Genomic DNA, 25,583 nt, shown 5'->3' with positions numbered 1-25,583 from the left:
CAACTCAGCCGCCCATGCTGGTTTCTCTTGTCCTGGCTCCTCCTGTCTCACCGTTCTCACAACCGGGCCGCCTCCCGTGTGCGTGCTCTCTGCCGCCCCTCCTACAACCTCTCTCTCCAACGCCAGCTCCAGTGCTTCCTGCAGAGAGCGGGGATGTGCCAGTTGTGTCTGGACGCGCAGCTCCCTGGGGGTTATGGCCCGGATAAACTGGTCCCTAGCCAGCTCGCTCTGCACCTCAGGGGACATGTGGCTGTATGCCCTTCTCGCCAGGGTTTCAATGTCATTAGCCAATATGCGGAGCGGCTCACCCGGCTGTCTCTGTCTGCTTGACAGCTCCGAACGCAGCACCCCAGGCTGGCTGCATTGTCCAAACCGCCGCTTCAGAGCCCCAACCAAGGCCCCATAGTCAGTTCTTTCCGCCGGGCTGAGCAGTAGCAAACAGGATAAAGCTTCATCTGTAATACACAGGGCCAGCTGGAGCGCCTTATTGTCCTCAGACCAGCCCACAGCCCGTGATAACAGTTCAAATTGGGCATGGAAGGCTTCCCAGTCGGCTTTACCGTTGTATTTCGGTGTTTTAACTTGGAGCCGGGCGCCGCCATCATTGTTTACAACCGGCGCCGCGCCACTCCCGGGGGAGGTCCCTGCGCCGACGTGCCGCTTCCCGCCGGCCGAGTCGAAACCGGCAGCAGCATTTAATTCACGCCATAAATTGTCTTCTGAGTCACGCCATAAGCCATCCATCTCCTCCTTGACTTTCGGACGAGCTCCGGTCCGGTTCATCTGTGCTTCCATTATTTACCGCCGATGAAGCAGAGCTAACGTTAGCCGAGTCAGTGCTAGCTGCGGCTACCGGCGATTAGCGGATAAAACTCTGTTTTTTTTTTGTTGTTTTTTTTTACTTCTGACACCAATGTAACGTCCACCCGGACGTGTCGGAATGACGAGTGAAGCGTTCTCAAGTTAAAGAGGTTTATTAACAACCAACGTCTCTCATCCGTCCTTTCTCACTCTCTCTCCTCTCGCGCCAACCTCTCACTCTCCTGCACGCGCCCACACAGACACACACACACCAAACCCTCTGCTCCCCAACCCCGCCCCTACCTGCTCTCCTCACAGAAGCCTGACACAAACAGTTAACAGAACACTTGAACAATAAATGCAGATCGCTACAGTATAAACGTTACTTTTTATGCAGCCATAATGATACTTGTTTTTGGTTTAAGATAAATGTGTTTCATATTTGTACATGTTTATACTCTTATATGGTCGTTATGGGTTTTTAAATATTCATCTGCAAGGTAACTAGTAATTACAGTCATGCAATAACAATGTAGTGGAAAGAAAAACAAGTAATTAATGAACTTAGTTACTTTCTCTCACTGACTGTAAGCTACAATAGCCTATAAGAGGCTACATTAGTTTTAGCTTACCCAGGTGCATGAACTGAATTGATTGTCTCCAGTTAAGAAATCCCTCTAATTGTAATGAGGTCCAGTCAACACAAAACACTGTTTAATAATGACCTACAACTGCAACGCAAAAAAACACTTGTGGGCAGAATTGTTTTATCTTGAAAGGTTGGACCGGAAGTAGCAGTTGACATCGGTTATAACTGCAATACCATAACAAGACTTTCTGTCTAATCACAGTTATTATTGACTTCTGTGTTAAGGATACGTCTGGATTTGTCTGATTCGGTGAGTTTCATGTCATTATTTTAAAGAAAAGGAATCGCCGTGGGGAGAACGTTTTCTCAACTGTTTACGTTTAGCTACTTGGGTAAATAATCAACAGTAGCTTCTCGTTAGCATAAGCTTTGCTAGCGACCACTCTTATACATCCATGGTAACACTAACGCTAACTTTAACCATAAGAGCTACACAAATACACATAATGTCACCTAAGTTTAACCTAACTTTAGGAATGACAAGGTCAGCGTATGCGCTTTACCTTAAATATACAGTTGCAGGATTATTTACAGAGCTAAAGCTAGCTTTGCTGCTAAAGGGAAATCTTATATGTAGAGCTAACTTGAGTCTGTAATATAATTGTGACACCTGAAGGACTGTTGTTGAGTTAACCTTGCTGGCTTTACAGGCCCCATTTGTGTTGAAATGTAATGTCTGCGTTAGTTGAGCTAACCTGAAATTGGCATCGTTATATATTCGTTACGTTAGTTAGTTTTCAAACAACTACACAATAAATAAAGATAGCACTGACTGATATGTTCATGTAACCTTGTATACACAACACAGTGACGCAGTGGTGGACAATTTCCATTTAAAGCTACTTTATACTTCTATTTTGCTACATTTCAGATGCAAATATTGTACTTCTACTCCACTACATGTATTTGACACTCACAGTAACTAGTTCGTTTTGACATTTAAAAACACATTATATGGTGATATAGTATAATGCAGTACTGTACTAATGTACATACTTTTTCAAGTATCTACATTTGGTCAACATTGACAAACATTGATAATGTAATACTGTGAAGAGATACATTCTGCATAATGAGTACTTTTACTTGTTGTACTTGAAGTACATCTTTAAGCTTATACTTTTGTACTTTTACTTAAGTCAAAATAATGATTTTTACTTTTAAGAAGTATCTTAAGACCATAGTATTTTTACCTTTACTTAAGTGAAGCATCTGAGTACTTCTTCCACATCTGACCACCACACAAATAACAACACACACTATAACACCTCTGTGGTGCAATATCACTTATGTGCAATATATATATATTGACCACTTTAAAGTTATTATTATTACTGGCTGGTATTTCTTAGTTAGACAATTCAAGTACTGTAATACATATGTTAATAACTTGTACTACTGTTACCTGGCTGCTATCATGCCACATTATACACACTGTTACTGGTACTTTTTCTTGTCATCCTGGATGTGTATTTTTGTAAATTCAATTTTGACCATGAATATTATATGCATGGCTTTTTAATTAATTGTTTGCTCTTTACTTTTGCTATAACAATGTACATTTCCCCTCTGTGGGACGAATAAATGTATTCTGATTCTGAAGATAGCACTAACTATTTTGTTTATGTGACGTTTGTTGTGTTGACATTGAATAATTGAATGCTTTACAAGTATGTGTGTCTGTGTGTGTTTGTGTTTGCAGACGGCACAGCGATGTGCAGCTGTGTGCGGAGCTCCAGGGCTCTGTCCCCCGTGCTGCGCCCCGCTCGGCTGCTCCCTCAGACGGGCTACAGGCTGGCCGGCCGGGGCCTCTGGACCTCCCCGCCCTGCCTGGCTGTGGGGGGGGACTCCACGCTGCTGCCGCTGCCCAGCCAGGCCCGGGTGGTGATCTGTGGGGGCGGCATCGTGGGCTCGTCTGTAGCCTTCCACCTGGCCAAACTGGGCTGGACTGATATCGTGCTGCTGGAGCAGGGCAGGTGAGATTACTGGGATTTATCTGAAGAAGATAGAAAAATGGAGCTTTATGGTTTTCAATCAGTTTTCCACTCTGTTTTTCTATACATGCTCATGCTTCTTATAATAATAATAATAATAATAATAATACGTTTATTTAATATAGCACCTTTCACAGAAATATAATTCACAAAGTGCTTCACAAGAAAGAACAAAAGTTAAAATGAAGACCACAGAAACATGGATGCCATAACAACATGAGGCAGACATGAAGGTCAACATAACAACACAGACCACGTGGAGTCCTGAGAGGAACAGACACAAGAACAGAACACATCACACACATCTCAAGTAGAAACAAAAGCCAATGTCAGAAGATAGCTCTTCAGCAGTGTTTTAAAAAGCTTCTACAGAGACTGCAGAGCAGATGTCAATAAATGTTATATAGATACATACAAATACACACAGTTGGGTTTTTCAGCACACATGCATTTTTGTTATACATACAGATACAAATACACGTTATTCTTTTAATACTTGTCTGACTTTTTGGGGATGTCTCGAAAGAGTGTGGGGGGGGGGGGGCTTGAGCTGCATGCAAACTATGTTGTTGATCGGGTATTCTTCTAATGCTGTACGGTAGGCCTACTGCCTGTGCTGCTAATATGCCGTTTATATACCTGGCTGCTATATCTTCAAAACTGTTACAAATATGTATTATGCAAATTGTGTAATTATTTAAATGTTTGCATCTTTAATATTTTTGTATGCATGCTTCTTAGTTAATATTAAGCTGTTTGTCTCTTTTCTGCTTTTAATAAATCTAAATGTCCCCGCTGTGGGAGGAATAAAGGTATTGTGATTCTGATATGTTGTCAGACTCGGTGCAGGAACAACCCGACTGTGTGCCGGCATTGTCAGCGTGGCCAAGCCTATTTCCATCGAGTGTCAAATGGCAAACTACTCCAATGGTCTCTACAAGGGGCTGGAGGAGGAGACCGGGGTCAAAACAGGTCGGAACCTTTCACATGTGTTCACTTTGGCTCATATTTCACTCATTACTTATTCATGAAGATCAGGGTTCTCTATACGAGTACAATTATGATCCTTTCTGTTAATACATTACTATAAACATTTCCCAAGTAACCCCCCGTTACAAATCTCACTCGTCCCCGGCTTGAGCTTGAATCTCAGGATCCATGTATCTGTGATCCTCTCCAGAATGGAAGTAGTCATCACATACAGGGCATCAACTAGTTCCTGAACAGTGTCCTTCACATGCTGATATCCAAGAGAGGGAGTCACACAGTCACTAGATGGAGGAATAGAAAGCAGTATTCAATGTTTACTTCAGATTAGCTCTGTGTGGGAGACTTCTGTAGCAATGGAGAGTCAGGACTCAGAGAGACACGAGGAGAGCTGGAGCTTTGATGGCAAACACTGACGGTTTATTTGGAGTTTCGGCCGGAGAGTTGACGAGACAGATGGTGTGTCACGAGTTGACACAGCGGTTGCCAAACCAGTTCTGAAGAACTCTTTCTGCAGGTTTTAACTAGTTCGGATTGTAATAATCAGTGAGACTAAAGCAATATGGACCCTGAATCTAACTAGAGCTCTCGTCCACAGAAATGAATGTGTGCCAGGGAACCTTCGTCCCTGAACTGTAAACCACCTCATGGCGGCTTTTGCTCTGTCATAGACTGGCAACAACAATGTGCCTAAGCTGCCCCTCCTTAAGAGAGATAGCAGTGATACCTAAGGCTGTAGACCTGTGCCATGGGAAAAGAGACAGTGAGAGGAGAACATGACGAACTGTGTCGAAGGTTGAATGCCTAAGAAAATGATTCCCTAACAAGCTCCACGTCAGAAATGAGCATGCTTGTCATATGTCTCTCTCCATAGAGGCTGAATCATCATGTTAATCACATAGCTATCATATGCCTCAAACAGTCCTGATGCTCTTCTAGGTCATCACACATCCTGTCATGTTCACAGCTACAGTTGGGATACCTTTGTTATCATGTTACTCTCAGATTGGAAGAGTGCATTCAGTGGTTTCCCAGCCCCCCCATTAGGGAACCCCTGCTCTAGGGGGATAGAGAGGTGTGAAGTGAATCCTGCTTTTCAGCCAATGGAGCAAACCCACAGCTTCATTTGCAAACTTTTGCATTATGCGTTCACCATTTCTTTGAGAGCTCCAAGACATTGTGTGACGTGAGTTTACAAAACACTTCCTGTATGTGTAGGGCTTGAATGCTGCAATGACACTTCCCTTAAGTTGATTTGAGCGTTTCTCTCTTTGAGTAGATTATTGAAGTGGGTGTTTAAGTTTGATACCTACTCAATCAAGTAACATGTGGTTTGGTTTTTGTTGTTGTGTTTCAGGTTATGTGAATACAGGCTCTCTGTGTCTGGCCCAAAATCAGGACCGCTTCCTCTCTCTGAAGCGCCTGGCATCCCGACTAAAGTAAGCAGCCTAAAATCTCAATATGTACTAAAGATACTTTTGGCAGCGTCTACTTCCTGTGGATGAGGCCGCTTTGCATTCTAAATATACTGCTCAAGCTCTGTGTAACTGCACAAGGACATTTGAGTCGGCACCAATTGTGTTTTTTCAGAGAGTTTAGAGAGAGACTCAGAAACGAAAGGAGCAGACATGAGATAAATGATCCCAGGATGGATTCGGTTTATTGGCCGCCTGCTCTACGAAATAAGCTTAACACCCCAAACATGATTGTATTGACTAAGGATTTGACTCTGACCTTTTTGCCTTGTCGTGGTTTCATCCTGCAACATTACGTTTTATTCTTTTACTGGACAAATGTATTGCTGGTAGAAGATTAGCTCTACTCAATGAGCTGAATGTATTTGTCTTAACATCAAAGGTAAAATAATAGCAGCTTTCAGTCTTTTGGATGCTATTTGATTTGCTGATCTTACACCGTCCACGTCTCCGGGTTGGATGTGCAGAGCCTTTTAAAGTATGAAGTGTTCATCTTTCCTTTCTCCCTCTATTCTCAGGGTCATGGGGATCAGCTGTAACGTCATAAAGCCCAAAGAGGTGGCTAAACTCCACCCTCATGTCAACATTCATGACCTGGTGGGGGCGCTGCACCTGCCTGGAGACGCTGTGGTTTCTCCGCCTGACATCAACCACGCCCTGGCTGTAGCTGCTGCTGGACACGGTGAGAGAATGATTTATGAGAGTCATACAGAAAGTGTTTCACATGTAAACTCCACTGTGTATATTGTTATATACATGTTGCATAATGTTATACAACGTGCACATGTTTACTTTAACTTGTTATGTTTCTATACATGTGTTTTCTATTTATTCTTTTATTTGACATTTTACTTTACTGTTATAATTTATTTGTGTTTAATTATATTATTATGTTTTATTTATTTGTATTATATATATCTTTCATTAATTTATTTTATATTTTTCTGTCACAAAAACAAATTCAACCCTCGATGAATAAAGTATCCACATTCTTATTTTCATTGAATTATTTCTGATACTCTGCATCTCCTCCTTCCTTACCTTCTACCCTCCCTTTCCTCCTGTTCTCCCCCCCTTTGTTTCCTCCTGTGGTCTCCTCTCCTTGATGCCTTTCTGTTTCCTCCTGTTCCCTCCTCTCCTTGATGCCTTTCTGTTTCCTCCTGTTCCCTCCTCTCCTTGATGCCTTTCTGTTTCCTCCTGTTCCCTCCTCTCCTTGATGCCTTTCTGTTTCCTCCTGTTCCCTCCTCTCCTTGATGCCTTTCTGTTTCCTCCTGTGGTCTCCTCTCCTTGATGCATTTCTGTTTCCTCCTGTTCCCTCCTCTCCTTGATGCCTTTCTGTTTCCTCCTATTGTCTCCTCTCCTCTCTCTCCTTCCCTTTCCTCCTGTTGTCTCCTCTCCTTGATGTCTTTCTGTTTGCTCCGCAGGGGTCCAGATCCTGGAGCGGACCACCGTGCAGCAGGTTCTGGTGGAGAAGGGTCAGGTGACGGCGGTGGAGACGGATCGGGGCTCCATCGAGTGTGAATTCTTTGTCAACTGTGCAGGACAGGTACAAAATAAAAACGTGGGAGCATTAGTCCCAGGGCAAAGGGACATAAGGGAATGAATGGGGGACACATTTTGAAGGCATTAAGGAAGTCCCTTTATGGACGCCTCAATCATACATATATCTTGCCGGGGCTTTAGGGGGTTTGTTTTTATCAAGTAGTCTAATCATTAGGGTTAGGGTCATTTGTGTCCATTAGTCAATTTATCTATTGTTTTACTTCCCTATAGGAAATAGGAAATAGGAAATAGGAAAAGCTGGGATGCCTTTACTTCGTGTGTTTGCGAATAGCAGTTTTTATCGAAGGCCATTTCCAATTGTTGGTTCTCCATTAATATTTAAAAAAGTATTTTTAAGTAAAGTTTATTTAGCTGCAGCTTGTTTTCTGTTGAATATGCTTTTGTCCAACAACGCGCCAACAGAGACACTTATTTTAGTCGTTGTTGAATTTCCCCAGCCCTACATTCTGTTCTGATTCTCACCTGCATTATTCATATTAAACTATAAGAGAGAATGAACTCACAGGGCAGATTGCAGTCTCTAACATATGAGACATATGAGGCATAATGCACCTGCCTGCGTTCAGGGCCGTATAAAGACATGTTGTTGTGTGTTTGTCTGCAGTGGGCGTACGAGCTGGGTCAGGCGAGTGAGATGAAGGTTTCGATTCCTCTTCATGGCTGTGAACAATTCTACCTCCTCACCAAACCTCTACAGGACCCTCTCCCCCCCGACACACCAGGTCTGAACACTCACACTTAAGTGAACTTTTCAGGCACACTTGCTACGGGGTTTTCAATTCCAATCACTGTTTTGATAAATAAATAGTTTTTTTTTTTTACAAATTGACTTATGGAGTTACCCATTGCAGATTATAACATCCCCCAGCTTCCTTGTTATCTCTTTAAGACTTAACTCTTAGTGAAACAAGGTGAATTTGTGTGTTATGATAGTTTAAACAACACCTATTTGAATCTCCAGAAGACATTTGAAATGTCCAGAGTAAGGTCAAACTTTGACTGTAAGTGCTCGGCATAAAAATAAACCAGAGGACTTTTTTCTGCATTTCATTAATAAAGTGTAAATGTTGAAGATAAAGAATGGATAGTAGAAAATAAATCACGTATAATGAAAGTTAAGTAACATTTTCATCATCTTCCTTTTTCTTTTCCTCTTATGACAGATCCTAATTCTCTTTTGTAGATTGATAATATTCCCTGAACATGGAAAACGGATATTATTTCCCGATAACTTACATTTATCTGCATGCTTTTGGCCGTTGCATTTGTGTGTTATGACTTCATTTGAAATGTCTAGAACAAAGGTCCAACTTTGACTGTTAGTGCTCGGCATTAGCCTAAATCAGAGATCCATCAGAGGTTGATCATATTCCCCGTTTCTTGTCTCCAGTGCTGATGGATATGGACGGACGGATCTATGCGCGGCCCTGGCAGGGCGGCGTCCTGTCGGGGGGCTTTGAGAAAAACCCCAAACCCATTTTCACTGAGGGCCGAAACCAGCTGGAGATCCAGAACATGCAGGAGGACTGGGACCACTTCGGTAATGTAACGAGATGAAGTAATGAAGAGAGGAAGAAATGTGATGTAATCAACTAAAAATATGGAGGGAGGGAGACGGCTTTAAAGTTACAATTACATTGAGCTGACGCTTTTATTCAAAGCAACTTACAATGACCAATGACAGGGACATTCCCCCTGGAGTAACTAAGGGCTAAGTGCCTTGCTCAAGGGCACACTAGTGGTGGTGTTCCAGGCGGGAGTTTAACTCACAACCTTCCGATCTTCAGCCCACCTCACTTTCCATTAGACCACCACCACCCAGGATTAGATAATGAAATCTTCGGAGTAGGCTCTGTTTGTTTTACTTATATTCAACTTATTGACAGGCGGAGGACTTACATAGATGTTGATGGACTGACAGTGGTTTTGCATAATGATAGGGAATGAAATTAGTTCATCAAACATATTCAGTTTTATCCCAAAATGTCCAAATTAATTAGAGTACTTTCATTTTTAGAATAATAAGACAGTTGTTTTCTAAATCAACGACTATGCTTTGGTGTATTGTTGCATTATACAAACATAGTGTGAGAAGATTACATTAAAATCAACTAACATTAATATAGAATAATAGATGATTACATTTTAAAATATGGAATAATACTATACAAAATAGGAAAACAAGTTGAGTTAAGAAAAACCTGTCTTGGTCAGTTATGTGGTCTTGGAAGAGTTTAAGTCATGCTGTTAATCTTGTTAGAAATGTCAGTTCAAAATACATCACACACACACACACACACACACACACACACACACACACACACACACACACACTCCTGTCCTTTGGCCTTGACTCAGTAATCTGAGATTCCCCGTGCAGCTTGACGTTGTCGTAAAGAAAGCCGTGTATCAGCAGGCGGTCCTGAAGAGTGAGCGCAGAGTGAAGTAACCACTGAGCACTCTAAGGTTATTAATAATCACTCAAACCTGTGTGTCAGCTCGCATGTTGGAAAACCTGCTGGATTGATTTGACCACAACATGGAAACATGGGGCAGTTCTGTTACAAAGAGAGATCCCAAAACCCCTCTGTGAAAACCTGACAACATGAATCAAGAATTATAAATCTGGCTTTATCCAATTTCCACATTTCTCTCTGAATTCGGACATTGATAAGAGAGTGCCTCTATAGTTGCATATTCAAACAAAACGTGTACAGTATTACAAAAATCTACTGTGGAAATGTCTTTTATTTATTTCAGACTTGTGGAAATAAGAAAAACATCTAAAATACAATTTTTTTAACTCGTCCGCACTAACTCTGTTTATCTGTAATTTAATTTGACCAAAAATGACCATTACATAATGCTTACATTTCACATTCAAACATCAAATGTCACAACATATACAAAAAGTATATGCCTTAATATGAGAAACCAATGGGACAGAGGGTATTATAAAATCTTACGGGCAAAATTGTGTTCTCCCTCTAAAATATAGTAAAATAAAATATTTTTAAATGAAATAAAATAAAATCTAGAACCCAGGAGGAGGTTTTTTTTCTCTCCTTTCAGACTTGTGGAAATAAAGAAACACCTAAAATACACATTTAGATGTTTTTTTTTTTACTAACTTTGTTCATGTTTATCTGTCGATTTGAAGTTCACTAAAAGTGACCATTAGATAATACCTCAATTCCACATGTAAACATAAAATATAAAAAAAAGTGTATTACAAAAAGTAGTTAAGATAATACTTTATTTATCCTGAAGGGAGTTGTTGTGCCAGAGTTAAGCCCGCGTCACACTGTCCCGAAATTGACACCCGATGGACCCACGATAAAGGAAATGTTCAAATTTGGCTCTGATTGTAGCAACATCGGACCATTCGTGAGGGCATCTTAAGCCATCGTATGACCGCCGGTGGAGTTTCTAAGGCTCCGGCAGCAACTTCATGAGCGGTTGCAAAATCTTTGGCATGCCAAAAAATTGACGAAGGGCCTTGCGAAGGTTCATTTTCGTGTTGAATTCGTGAGACCATCATGAGGGCATCTTTTCAAATCGTTTCATCTTCGTGTGATCATCGGTGCCATCGGGCATTTTCGCCTGATGAAGACAATACGAAGGAAACAAGAAGCGGGCCGATTGTCTTAGGAAGGCAACACGACTACGTGAAGCCCTCGCAATGCCGTGGTGTAGCCGTCGTGTTATAGTACAATTTGTGTTCTGTGAAACGGAAACTTACATTGTTTTTGTTACTTTCGCTGCAGTTGTATGTCTTAAATGTAAATTAGGTTAACTTCCTGTTTTATTTAGATGCTTTTATTTTGAAAGAGAGTTTACGCTGTTGAAAGGAAGTTGTTGTTGCTATGGAAACAACATGACTGAGTGCGTGGTTCGGGTGCCATCGCCTTCTGGAGGCATCGTACTTGCTTTGGCTGTTGCAGTAAAAAGAGCAATTAAATATCTACAAGTAACATAGACAGACAGTCACATAATTAAGTACATATTAACAGTACTTAGTGGTGGCAGATACGTAATTGCACGTTATTATCGAACATTATTAATAATAATTGGCCTTAATGTGATAAACCAGTGGGTAAGAGATTATTATAAATCCGTCTCCCTGCAGAGCCGATGCTCAGTGCGTTGCTGAGGCGGATGCCGAGTCTGGAGTCGGCTGAGATCCATCAGCTGGTGAACTGCCCCGAGTCCTTCACCCCCGACATGCGCTGCCTGATGGGGGAGACGCCGGGGATCTCGGGGTACTTCGTGCTGGCCGGGATGAACTCCTCCGGACTCGCCTTCGCTGGAGGAGCTGGAAAGTAAGCAAGGGAATACGTACATTTGCTCCACGTGTGAGGAGAAACCATATCAAACTCTTCAGACTCCTCATAAAACATGTTTTACTCTGAAAATAATTCAATACAATACAACTTTATTCATAAAGCATTTTAAATGCTCCAGGCCAAAGTGCTGTAGATTCAAATAAATAAACAAAACACACAGCTCAGCTCACTCACCATAAAACAAGTAAAAACAATAGAAGATTTAAAAGCAACAATCTACCAGATGTCAAAACGCTCAGGAGAAGAGGCGGGTTTTAAGAAGTGATTTAAAAGCAGGCAGTGTGGAGGCCTGTCTGATCCTTCCACAGTGTGGGAGCTGCTACACTTCAGCCTTAGTTTATCACTTTCATCCATCAGCTTTGTAATCTGCATGTTTCAAATGCACCACCATCAGAGGTGGGAAGTAGTGGATTATAAATACTTCGTTACTGTACTTAAGTACATTTTTCTGGTATCAGTACTTTATGACGACTTTTTACTTTGGCTTCTTACATGTTGAACACAAATACCTGTACTTTCTACTTCTTACATGTTGAACACAAATACCTGTACTTTCTACTTCTTACATGTTGAACTCAAATACCTGTACTTCCTACTTCTTACATGTTGAACTCAAATACCTGTACTTTCTACTTCTTACATGTTGAACACAAATACCTGTACTTTCTACTTCTCTCATTTTCCAAACAGGCTGGTTCCTTTAGTTTGAATGTGTGTTTGGTGGCGTGATCATTATTTTTTAGTCATTGTGTGCCTATTGATTTGAACACGATCCGTGTATCCATCATTTCCAGAGGCCTGTACTACGAAGCAGGATTTTCGCTTAGCCGGCTAACTTCAGGGTAAACTCTGAGTTTCTGGTCCTACGAAGCTGGTTCTCTTCTTAGCGGGCTAGATCTCCATGGTAACTTATGCTGAGCGGCTAACCTGCTCCGGAGCAGGTTAGGTTGCAGGCTAAGAGACCAACTCAGTGAAAGCACTGCCTGCTGACCAATCAGAGCTCAGTGTGCGGAGTTTAAAGCGATCAAGTCATATTACAGGAGAAAGGAAATACAGAAAAGCTGCCGTTGCAGGAAAGACGGCCGGCAAAAATCACCGACTGTGTGAACGTGAACATTAATAGAATATCACCTCCCATCTTCAGAGCAATCTGACTATTATAACATTAGCGTTAAGAAAGCTTAATTAAATATCTGCCACAACATAAGTAACCGGATCAGAGTAACATTAAGTACAGTCCACGGCATATCACATCATAATGTATCATATATCTCCTTATCTGAGTCAGCTGAGCCGTATCTGGCCGTGCAACACTCACAGTGTCACATACTGTGTGCAGAAGTATTATTTTAAGCAACTTCTCCATGTTTGTGATTGGTCGAATGCTCCAAATACCACCCCTTTCATGTGAACGCACCTAACTAGAGAGGACACGGCTGGCTTGAGCGATCCACTTGATAACCAGCGTCGTAAGAACGTTTAGCGAGAGCGCGTATGTTTTGGATCAGGCCAACCGGCTAACTCAAACATATCCAGGTTAGGTTGAACCAGCTTCGTAGTACAGGCCTCTGGTCTTCTCTAAAGAAGAGGGACCAATGGAAACGTTGTCATGTTGCCGTTGTTCAGCGTGGAAACATTCATTAGCTAACAATGACATTATTGTTCTATTAATATAAAGGGAGGTCAGGTACTCTTTAAAACAGCTGCTAGTTATGGGTACTTTTTACTGAAGTACATTTCAAAGCCTCTTTACTTTTACTTGAGGAAAGAAAGTTTAGTCAGTACTTCTACTTTACCAGAGTATTTTTAAACACGAGTATCTGTACTTCTACTTGAGTAAAGGATGTGTTACTTTTGCCATCTGACCACCATGGAGCAGTAACGGTGTGTGTTGGTCTCAGGTACCTGGCCGAGTGGATGACGTACGGTTACCCCACCGCTAACGTCTGGCCGCTGGACATCAAGCGCTTTGGAAACCTGCAGAGCAGCCGCACCTTCCTGAGACACCGGGTCATGGAGGTCATGCGTGAGTACTGAAATGTAGCTAATTATTATCCGGTGTTTTTTAGTTAGCAAGCATCAAAGTATTTAATCCAACATAAAGGAAGGCCCAGTGAACACAAACCAACTATCCAAGAGAGGGAGTGAGAGAAACCAATGTCACATGTGTTTAATGTAGTATGTAAAGCGCTTTGAGGGGTCGTAAAGACTGTGTGTGTGTGTGTGTGTGTGTGTGTGTGTGTGTGTGTGTGTGTGTGTGTGTGTGTGTGTGTGTGTGTGTGTGTGTGTGTGTGTGTGTGTGTGTGTGTGTGTGTGTGTGTGTGTGTGTGTGTGTGTGTGTGTGTGTGTGTGTGTGTGTGTGTGTGTGTGTGTGTGTGTGTGTGTGTGTGTGTGTGTGTGTGTGTGTGTGTGTGTGTGTGTGTGTGTGTGTGTGTGTGTGTGTGTGTGTGTGTGTGTGTAGCCCTGCTGTACGAGCTGAAGGTTCCTCGCTGGGACTTCCAGACGGGCCGTCAGCTGCGGACGAGTCCTCTGTACGACCGCCTGGACACACAGGGGGCTCGCTGGATGGAGAAGCACGGATTTGAAAGGACCAAATACTTTGTACCTCATGGAAAAGGTACTCACCAGGAACTCTCTTTCTCCTCTACATCAGCATGTGTCCCCTCTTCTCCATGTCTCTTCTACATCAACATGTGTCCCCTCTTCTTCATGTCTCTTCTACATCAACATGTGTCCCCTCTTCTTCATGTCTCTTCTACATCAGCATGTGTCCCCTCTTCTCCATGTCTCTTCTACATCAACATGTGTCCCCTCTTCTCCATGTCTCTTCTACATCAACATGTGTCCCCTCTTCTTCATGTCTCTTCTACATCAGCATGTGTCCCCTCTTCTCCATGTCTCTTCTACATCAACATGTGTCCCCTCTTCTCCATGTCTCTTCTACATCAGCATGTGTCCCCTCTTCTCCATGTCTCTTCTACATCAACATGTGTCCCCTCTTCTTCATGTCTCTTCTACATCAACATGTGTCCCCTCTTCTCCATGTCTGTTCTACATCAACATGTGTCCCCACTTCTTCATGTCTCTTCTACATCAACATGTGTCCCCTCTTCCTCATGTCTCTTCTACATCAACATGTGTCCCCTCTTCTCCATGTCTCTTCTACATCAACATGTGTCCCCACTTCTTCATGTCTCTTCTACATCAGCATGTGTCCCCTCTTCTTCATGTCTCTTCTACATCAACATGTGTCCCCTCTTCCTCATGTCTCTTCTACATCAGCATGTGTCCCCTCTTCTCCATGTCTCTTCTACATCAGCATGTGTCCCCTCTTCTCCATGTCTCTTCTACATCAACATGTGTCCCCTCTTCTTCATGTCTCTTCAACATCAACATGTGTCCCCTCTTCTTCATGTCTCTTCTACACCAACATGTGTCCCCTCTTCTTCATGTCTCTTCTACATCAACATGTGTCCCCTCTTCTCCATGTCTCTTCTACATCAACATGTGTCCCCTCTTCTCCATGTCTCTTCTACATCAACATGTGTCCCCTCTTCTTCATGTCTCTTCTACATCAACATGTGTCCCCTATTCTCTATGTCTCTTCTACATCAACATGTGTCCCCTCTTCTCCATGTCTCTTCTACATCAACATGTGTCCCCTCTTCTCCATTTCTCTTCTACATCAACATGTGTCCCCTCTTCTTCATGTCTCTTCAACATCAACATGTGTCCCCTCTTCTCCATGTCTCTTCTACATCAACATGTGTCCCCTCTTCTTCATGTCTCTTCTACATCAACATGTGTCCCCTCTTCTTCATGTCTCTTCTACATCAACATGTGTCCCCTCTTGTTCATGTCTCTTCTACATCAACATGTGTCCCCTCTTCTTCATGTCTCTTCTACATCAACATGTGTCCCCTCTTGTTCATGTCTCTTCTACATCAACATGTGTCCCCTCTTCTTCATGTCTCTTCTACATCAACATGTGTCCCCTCTTCTCCATGTCTCTTCTACATCAACATGTGTCCCCTCTTCTTCATGTCTCTTCAACATCAACATGTGTCCCCTCTTCTCCATGTCTCTTCTACATCAACATGTGTCCCCTCTTCTTCATGTCTCTTCTACATCAACATGTGTCCCCTCTTCTTCATGTCTCTTCTACATCAACATGTGTCCCCTCTTCTCCATGTCTCTTCTACATCAACATGTGTCCCCTCTTCTCCATGTCTCTTCTACATCAACATGTGTCCCCTCTTCTTCATGTCTCTTCTACATCAACATGTGTCCCCTCTTCTTCATGTCTCTTCTACATCAACATGTGTCCCCTATTCTCCATGTCTCTTCTACATCAACATGTGTCCCCTCTTCTCCATGTCTCTTCTACATCAACATGTGTCCCCTCTTCTCCATTTCTCTTCTACATCAACATGTGTCCCCTCTTCTTCAGGTCTCTTCTACATCAACATGTGTCCCCTCTTCTTCATGTCTCTTCTACATCAACATGTGTCCCCTCTTCTTCATGTCTCTTCTACATCAACATGTGTCCCATCTTCTTCATGTCTCTTCTTCATCAACATGTGTCCCCTCTTCTTCATGTCTCTTCTACATCAACATGTGTCCCCTCTTCTTCATGTCTCTTCTACATCACCATGTGTCCCCTCTTCTTCATGTCTCTTCTACATCAACATGTGTCCCCTCTTCTTCATGTCTCTTCTTCATCAACATGTGTCCCCTCTGTGGAAAGAGACTCTGAAAGTTTCAGGAACAAAGATTCTCTCTCTTTTTGATCCATTTCTATAAAAACCTGTCTGAAAATGAGCTGTTCAGATTTTGGCCACTTTATGATGTCATAATGATGTGTTGTCTTGTGTAACCATTAGCCAATCAGCAACCAAGGTAACCCCCCTCCCCCACCTTATCACCTGAATCTCCTCCTAGAGCACCATTGAGTTATTTGTAACCAAATCTCTCTCAGAGGGGCGTGGGGAGGGGCTCCTTATTTTCATCTAAAGTAACAGACAGAGAATCAGTACTTTGGAAACAGGGCTGAAACAGAGGGGATTATGGGTAATGCTGCAATGATCTGTTTGGTGTTTCAGCCAATCAGAGACAGGCTCTGGATATATCTGAGACCTATGATAAAGTAATGAAAAACAGTATGATAGGGGACCTTTTTAAATCTTTAGTGATTTGTTGAAATGGAACTTGTGTGTGCAGATCTGCTGTCTCTGGATCAGAGTAAAACCTTCTACAAGCCCGACTGGTTCGACATCGTCGGGTCAGAAGTGAAATGCTGCAAAGAGGCCGTCTGCGTCATCGACATGTCCTCCTTCACCAAGTTTGAACTGAGTGTGAGTCACGATGGACCACTTATAATAAGAGCTGCGTCTGATACGCACTTTCATTATCCATTCATCTGCAGATGATTTAGTAGGTTAGCTATCTGGTCTCTTCAAGGTCAGGATGTGGGGAAAACACGTCCATCCATGTTTGAAGTCCAAGTTAATGACTTTATTTTTTATCTTTTACAGTTCAAAACCCAAATATATCAACTTGAATATGATTAACAACTTTAAAAAGTATCATATCTATGTATTTGAGCTAGAAACTGCATTATTTCATGAAAATGTTCTTTTAACAATAAAATGATTTAGGTTTTTACTTTATAATGTCCACTACTGTTATCCCCAATATTTGAATCACTCATGTATGATAATATAATTTAATAAACCATTGTTCACTACTTCCAGTGTGTTGCAAGGCTCCTGGCTCTCCTTAAACACTTTAAGTAAAGCAACATTATCTGCATATTTGAGAGGCTGTGAAAAGCATTTCCAACTCTCCGTCAGTACACACATTTTAAAATAACCTTTTCAGCTCTACTTGTAAATACTGCAGCTGCACGTCCCTCTTGTGTTAAGCTTGTCTTTCCCCATGCATTGCTCATTTTGTCACGCCCAGTGAGTGTTTCCATGTGCCTGAACTTAGCCGGAAAGTTTTAAAATCACCAGCTGATGCCATTGTTGTGATGTTGTAACCCTGAGGCAGCAGTTATGTATTTTAGATGCAGAGTGATGAAGTGATTAAAGACGCTCCCTCTTTTCTGCCCTGATGTTTCAGTCCACCAACGACCAGGCTCTGGATCTGCTGCAGCACCTGTGCGCCAACGACCTGGACGTCCCCGTGGGACACATCGTCCACACCGGCATGCTGAACGAGCGGGGGGGCTACGAGAACGACTGCAGCGTGGTGCGCGTCAGCAAGAACAGGTGAGGGGGACGAAGGAGATTAAACTGTGACCTTTGACCCAGCTGCCATGTTAGTCATCCTCTCTCTGAAGACGTAATAACGTGGGAACGGAGAACAGTTGAACATTTTGATTCTTGTCTTTAAAGATTCAGCATTTGATTCACACCTTCAGAACATCTATTTGAATACATATAGCTGCTGGTGGGCAGAAAGTCTACACACCAAGTCAAAGATATGTCAAGCATTACATGTACTATTGTACTATATTTTATTTTGAAGGTGTGAGTCAGTTGAACTTATTCTTGAGAAATACTCAAGTTAAAAAACGTTATTCATGGAGGTTTTGCAGATGATAAATGTTCCATTATCATCTGCATCATTATGTCTGTGGAAGAGAGATTAACCCTGAAGTGATTAAATAAAGGTTATTCATTCAAAAAGAACTCCCATGTTGTCCCCTCTGCAGGTTCTTCATCGTGTCTCCCACAGACCAGCAGGTCCACTGTTGGGCCTGGATAAAGAAACACATGCCCAACGACCCACACCTCCACCTGGAGGACGTCAGCTGGAAGTACACCGGTGAGAACACACACACACACACACACACACACACACACACACACACACACACACACACACACACACACACACACACACACACACACACACACACACACACACACACACACACACACACACACACACACACACACACACACACACCAACTCTCTATACACAGTTCTTTGATGACCTGATTTTGGGATTGGTGAAATCTAACACTAGGGGGACCAAGATGTTAATAACATGCCAAATATCTAAATTATATATTCTTAGTGTAACAAATGACCTTGACTTTTTAAAACATTATATTATTTCTAAGCATTTACTGCCTTGTACAGCACGTCCCTACATTAAGGTAGACACAAATAATGATGATAATATTCATTCCCTAAAATGAGACCAATACCATGAGCTTGGGTTTTGTAAACAAATATAAAACACTCATGGCATGACTCCCATGGCGTTCTACCAAAAATAAAACATATATTTATTATTCTTGCTATCTATCTATTTAGATTGTGTTGTTGGGATGCAGACTGTTGGACATATGTGCCTTCTCTTTGATATATTGAAACTAGAAGGCAAGAAAAACTTGCTAAACCAAACAACAATGCCTGTTTCCCGAGATGAGAACCAGCTTCTTGGTGGGTGTAGTTCGGTAGAAAGAAAATAGTTCCCACAAGAAAATGTTAAAACAAGCTCTGTGGATTATCTTGAGTAACCTGATGTAGTAGTAGTAGTAGTAGTAGTAGTAGTAGTAGTAGTAGTAGTAGTAGTAGTAGTAGTAGTAGTAGTAGTAGTAGTAGTAGTAGTAGTAGTAGTAGTAGTAGTAGTAGTAGTAGTAGTAGTAGTAGTAGTAGTAGTAGTAGTAGTAGTAGTAGTAGTAGTAGTAGTAGTAGTAGTAGTAGTAGTAGTAGTAGTAGTAGTAGTGAACATTTTCAGTAAAAGCTCCTAACCTGATTTTAGCTTTGTTAAACCAGGTCTTTCTAAGAAGGTGTTTATGGCTTTATGTTGATAACTGTGATTCTTCCCCACAGCTCTGAATCTGATTGGTCCTCGTGCGATGGATGTTCTGGCTGAGCTGTCGTATGTTTCCATGACTCCTGACCATTTCCCCTCCATGTTCTGCAAGGTAGGAAACTAAATCCACTTTCAATTTCATCAAGACTAAAGTTGAGTTAAAGCTCTGTCATATGTGCCTTCATTTATTTATTGTGTGTATGCGCAGGATCAATATCTAGTTTAGGCTATTCAGACTCAGATTTTAGTTTAAATGATTTATTTCATATTATAAAACCCTCAGAAAGTAACATCCCAGCTACTGCCATCAAAACTTCTTAGTTCTTACTATTTATTTATATCAAAAAGCGGAGGGCCTGTAGAGGAGATCTGGTTTAGTGTTTAGGAGTTGTGGTTTCTCCTCAGCACTTCATTGTTCATTTAATTAGATGCGCTGTTTTGATTGTTGTGTTTATGTGTATAAATGTTGCTCACAATAACAAAAGCAATTGCTTGTTATTGGTTATTTACCCCTCATTAATAGAAACAGCATTTAGTATATGTTCACTTCGTTTTTTTATAAAGCTGCTACTGTTTTTTTTCCCATGTACTTATTTTATTGTATTAATATGTTGCTTCCTCTTCACGCTGGTTTACTAACTTATTTAGTCTCCTTTGGCCAGTGTCCCTTTGCTGTAACAATGTTAGTTTCTGATTCTGTGTGTGTGTGTGTGTGTGTGTGTGTGTGTGTGTGTGTGTGTGTGTGTGTGTGTGTGTGTGTGTGTGTGTGTGTGTGTGTGTGTGTGTGTGTGTGTGTGTGTGTGTGTGTGTGTGTGTGTGTGTGTGTGTGTGTGTGTGTGTGTGTGTGTGTGTGTGTGTGTGTGTGTGTGTGTGTGTGTGTGTGTGTGTGTGTGTGTGTGTGTGTGTGTGTGTGTGTGTGTGTGTGTGTGTGTGTGTGTGTGTGTGTGTGTGTGTGTGTGTGTGTGTGTGTGTGTTTACAGGAAATGAGTGTTGGCTATGCTAATGGGATCAGAGTGATGAGTATGACCCACACAGGAGAACCAGGCTTCATGCTGTACGTCCCCATAGAGGTGTGTCACACACACACACACACACACACACACACACACACACACACACACACACACACACACACACACACACACACACACACACACACCTACCTCTCCTCTGATAGTGGTTAAAGTTAAATGACTGTATTAGCCATATGTTAAAATGTATATTTTGATATATTATGTGTATAGATATATTTGAACATTGTTATTCTTTGTTATTAGTATTATTATATCATTTATTTAAACCAGCAGTCATACAATTGATGTCATAACTGCTGGTAATTAGAAAGAGTAAAGAATCACGGAGCAATATCATTTTTTGACCTTTGAAAATATGTGTTGGTACTGATACCTTTTGTTTAAGTAAAGAGTCAACCAAACTTACCTGAGACTTATTTTTGTTGGAGTCAAGCTTGTTGCTACTTGTGGATATGTACATTTTTGGATTAGACGGAACTACAATGACAGTCTCACATGTGTCTCCCCCCCACAGTACGCTCTGCACGTCTACAACGAGCTGATGTCCGTGGGTCAGAAGTACGGGATCCGTAACGCCGGGTACTACGCGCTGCGAAGCCTCCGCATCGAGAAGTTCTTCGCCTTCTGGGGGCAGGACCTGGACGCCTTCACCACGCCGCTGGAGTGCGGACGAGAGTTCAGGGTGAAGTTCGACACGGTGAGAACAGCTGACTGATTCTGAGCTATAAGTGTCATACATCTGCTTTTTGGGGATTTTCTAAACCCAGAGAGGCAAAAGTAACACATCCTTTACTCAAATAGAAGTACAGATACTCATGTTTAAAAATACTCTGGTAAAAGTAGAAGTACTGACTAAACTTCTTTACTCAAGTCAAAGTAAAGAGGCTTTGAAATGTACTTCAGTAAAAAGTACCCATAACTAGCAGCTGTTTTAAAGAGTACCTGACCTCCCTTTATATTAATAGAACAATAATGTCATTGTTAGCGAATTAATGTTTCCATGGTGACCAACGGCAACATGACAACGTTTCCATTGGTCCCTCTTCTTTAGAGAAGACCAGGAAATGATGGATACACGGATCGTGTTCAAATCAATAGGCACGCAATGACTCTAAATAATAATGATCACGCCACCAAACACACATTCAGACTAAAGGAACCAGCCTGTTTGGAAAATGAGAGAAGTAGAAAGTACAGGTATTTGTGTTCAACATGTAAGAAGTAGAAAGTACAGGTATTTGGGTTCAACATGTAAGAAGTAGAAAGTACAGGTATTTGAGTTCAACATGTAAGAAGTAGAAAGTACAGGTATTTGTGTTCAACATGTAAGAAGTAGAAAGTTCAGGTATTTGAGTTCAACATGTAAGAAGTAGAAAGTACAGGTATTTGTGTTCAACATGTAAGAAGTAGAAAGTACAGGTATTTGGGTTCAAAATGTAAGAAGTAGAAAGTACAGGTATTTGTGTTCAACATGTAAGAAGTAGAAAGTTCAGGTATTTGAGTTCAACATGTAAGAAGTAGAAAGTACAGGTATTTGAGTTCAACATGTAAGAAGTAGAAAGTACAGGTATTTGTGTTCAACATGTAAGAAGTAGAAAGTACAGGTATTTGTGTTCAACATGTAAGAAGTAGAAAGTACAGGTATTTGTGTTCAACATGTAAGAAGTAGAAAGTACAGGTATTTGAGTTCAACATGTAAGAAGTAGAAAGTACAGGTATTTGGGTTCAACATGTAAGAAGTAGAAAGTTCAGTTATTTGAGTTCAACATGTAAGAAGTAGAAAGTACAGGTATTTGAGTTCAACATGTAAGAAGTAGAAAGTACAGGTATTTGGGTTCAACATGTAAGAAGTCAAAGTAAAAAGTTGTCAGAAAAATAAGTAGTGGACTAAAGTACTGATACCAGAAGGATGTACTTAAGTACAGTAATGAAGTATTTGTACTCCACTACTTCCCACTAAACCCAAGTCTCCCTGGATAAACAACATATCCTGATTCAGATGTCTTCCTCTTATTCTCCTCCTCTTCCTCTCTCCAGGACACGGACTTCCTGGGTCGGGCGGCGTTGCTGCAGCAGCGTCAGGACGGTGTGTTCAGGCGCTTCGTGATGCTGATTCTGGAGGACCACGACACGGAGCTGGACCTGTGGCCCTGGTGGGGGGAGCCGGTGTACCGTAACGACCAGCTGGCCGGCACCACCACCAGCAGCGCCTACAGCTACACCCTGGAGCGCCACATCTGCCTGGGCTTCGTCTCCCCTCCCCCGAGCCCAGAGGGGCTGCCCACCCCCATCACGCCCGACTTCATCAACCGAGGAGACTACGAGGTGGACATCGCCGGGCAGCGATACCCCGCCAAAGCCAAACTCTACCCCTTCAGCTCGCTCTTCACCCAGCAGAAACGCCGCAAAGAGGACATGGAGCTCAGCAACCTGCAGGGGAAGTGAGGAGGCGGAGAAACGCCCCAAATCCAACACTCCTTTGATGTTTTTGAAAACCCAGTTTAGATTTAACCAAAGCCCCCCAAGCTTTATCTCTATTGTCAGCCAGTCAGACAGAAAACACAGGTTTTAGGTTGTATTGAAGTCGATTAGGAAAATACCCCGACTTCACACTTGATTTATTATCTCACTTTCCCTGATGTGTTTAAAGTCTTCTTCAGTACAGAATCATGTGCATATGGTTTAGGGCTGTGCTACTTTGTGATTGACAGGTCAGTACCGTCATGTTTTCCACTTAAAGTTCTCTTACTGTTACAATTTGTTTCTTCAGTTAATGGGTGTTAATGTTGTATTTTGGTCTCATAAGAAAGGAAGTGCGCCAGACATCGATGCAACCGCTCCTAGTGGCCAAACGGCGGTACTACACCTTATGTTTCTGTCCATGAAATGACTTTCCCCATTGACTTACATTGGGAAAGAGACGTAGCCATTAGGGTCTAAAATGCTCTAAAAGCTGAATCTTTACTGCATGGTAGACGTAATTATACTCTTATAACTCTTCGATGACACGTTTGCAGACTCGTATTCGCGGGTTAAATGTCAGTTGGGTTCGAAAACGCTCGACACCTCTTCCACTCCTGCTACATATCTCCTCCTCTCCTAGCAGCGGGCCGTGTGCAAAATCTCTCCTCGCTGCGCCCGCCTCTTTATACGTGCAATATTTACTGGCACCAATTTATTATTAGATTAAATCAGATGAACTTTATTGATCCCAAACTGAGGATTGTTTTGTTTCAGCGGCATCTTAACAAGCACGTGAATTAAAAATATAATTCAATATAACATATCAACAGCAGAAAGATATATGTATTTGTGGTATTCACAATTTAAAATATAAAGAGAAATGTTGTTTTGTTTATTATTTGTTTACTGTGTATTCCATAAATAAATTCAAGTATATTTAAATAAAGATGATGATAAACGGTAAATATATACATATCAACAGTAGTATACATATCTACAGAGTATCCAAGTAAAATATACCTTTTTATTGTTGTTTGAACTCTAATATTATCTATAGATTATACGATATAAACACAATGATGTATCTTAATTTTAATTCTGTATATTTTATAGCATGTATTAAATAGATAAATATCAATTCAACATAGAAATATACCGAATACTTTTGTATTTCTCATTTGTTTTCTAACTTATTCTGTATATTTGACATTATATGATATACTTTAGATATGTTGAACTCGTGTGTTGTTTACATGCTGCTGCAACAAAACACTTCCCCCGGTTCCGGATAAAAAAGTATATTTAACTGAATCTGAGAGCTTGTGCTGTATCAAAGCACGAAGGAATCCTCCTGTATATTCTGCAGTTTCTTTTTGCTTTACACTCAACCAGTGCCTTTGTGTGAAGGCATCAACACTGAGCTCACTGTAACGCATCAGAGGGGATTTAAAGGTTCACTAAAAGAAGGATTGACAATCTCCTCCTGTAGTCTTTCAGAGTCTGTCGTCATTTAAATGTATATTAAGATCGATGCTGATGTGCAAATGCAGTTGTTATGCACTCTGTTAGTGTGAATGTAAACATGTGAGTGATGTGGCCTACCTTATATCCGTTACTAGGGCTGCAACTATCATTATTTTCTAGATTATTTCATTATTATTTAGGCTTTAAAATGTCAGAAAATAGGTTAAAATATTCCTCAAAATCCAACGTTATGTTTTATAACGCTGTCAGTCAAAAAATCAGCCAAAGATATTAAATCAAATATTATTTAAAGACGAACATGTAATTGTTTGCATGGGAAATTACAATATATCAAAATAGAGACTCATCCTTTGAGCTCTGTCCACTTCCACTACATTCATATAAGTAACTCCTTGTGTTGGGAAAGCTTCCCAGGTTCTCCGTTTAATCTTAAAACTAAATGAACTTTTCCTGCCTTGAATGTATCTCTTTTGTCCCCTCCATCTGTCCTGGAGTCATTTTGCTGAGTCGTGGTTGTGGGAAATGTATTTAGTGATATAATCCGTCGTGTTATTTATGTGTTTTGGTCGTTTTGAAGCTCCTTCGCCCCGGTTTTGTTTCCCTGATGTGTTTTGAGTGTGTCTGATGTGTTCAGTCTAACTATCTAATGTTGAGTTCTGCCTGATGTTTGTGGAAAGGACTTCATTGAGATTTGAAATAAAGCAAAGTATTTTTGTAAGGCGAGTGAATTTCAAATCTCTTATTTTCAGTGCTGCATTTTATCAGCTGTTTGAGTTCTCCATTTTATCTTCTGCAGTTCTTTCTCTAATATTCTGTACATGAAGATGGGACTGCCCCTTCGCAGTTAGTCAATTAAGATTTCTTTAGTCAATTAGTTTAATACTAAATGACCTCACTGGTGAAGACAAGATTTGAAGTGGAGCTTTTTTCGAGATTTTATTTGTTCCTCGAC

The 25,583-nt window shown here is 41.4% G+C and overlaps 1 protein-coding gene across 1 annotated transcript; it reads left to right on the top strand.

The window, feature by feature from the left end:
- Positions 1 to 1,574: 1,574 nt before the first annotated feature.
- On the top strand, positions 1,575 to 25,354 carry pdpr (pyruvate dehydrogenase phosphatase regulatory subunit). Its single transcript, XM_079667313.1, has 18 exons — positions 1,575 to 1,700; positions 3,153 to 3,426; positions 4,283 to 4,416; positions 5,789 to 5,870; positions 6,425 to 6,588; positions 7,331 to 7,452; positions 8,074 to 8,191; positions 8,860 to 9,009; positions 11,599 to 11,791; positions 13,717 to 13,841; positions 14,277 to 14,432; positions 17,036 to 17,169; positions 17,939 to 18,087; positions 18,534 to 18,646; positions 19,667 to 19,761; positions 20,630 to 20,719; positions 21,198 to 21,380; positions 22,721 to 25,354. Exons 2-18 carry the CDS (start codon positions 3,164 to 3,166, stop codon positions 23,126 to 23,128), a joined length of 2,679 nt encoding a protein of 892 aa, XP_079523439.1. The 5' UTR covers positions 1,575 to 1,700; positions 3,153 to 3,163; the 3' UTR covers positions 23,129 to 25,354.
- The last annotated feature ends 229 nt before the right edge of the window (positions 25,355 to 25,583 follow it).

The sequence above is a fragment of the Notothenia rossii genome, assembly GCF_949606895.1.
Source record: "Notothenia rossii genome assembly, chromosome: 2".
Classification (NCBI taxonomy): Eukaryota; Metazoa; Chordata; class Actinopteri; order Perciformes; family Nototheniidae; genus Notothenia; species Notothenia rossii.
Note: the sequence above shows the minus strand (reverse complement) of the source record. Positions and strands in the feature narration are given on the sequence as shown.

Coding starts and splice junctions, on each gene's coding strand:
- pdpr (XM_079667313.1), top strand. CDS start 3,164: ATGTGCAGCTGTGTGCGGAGCTCCAGGGCTCTGTCCCCCGTGCTGCGC. Junction 11,792..13,716: donor TTCGCTGGAGGAGCTGGAAA/GTAAGCAAGGGA, acceptor TGTTGGTCTCAG/GTACCTGGCCGAGTGGATGA. Junction 21,381..22,720: donor TCAGGGTGAAGTTCGACACG/GTGAGAACAGCT, acceptor TCCTCTCTCCAG/GACACGGACTTCCTGGGTCG.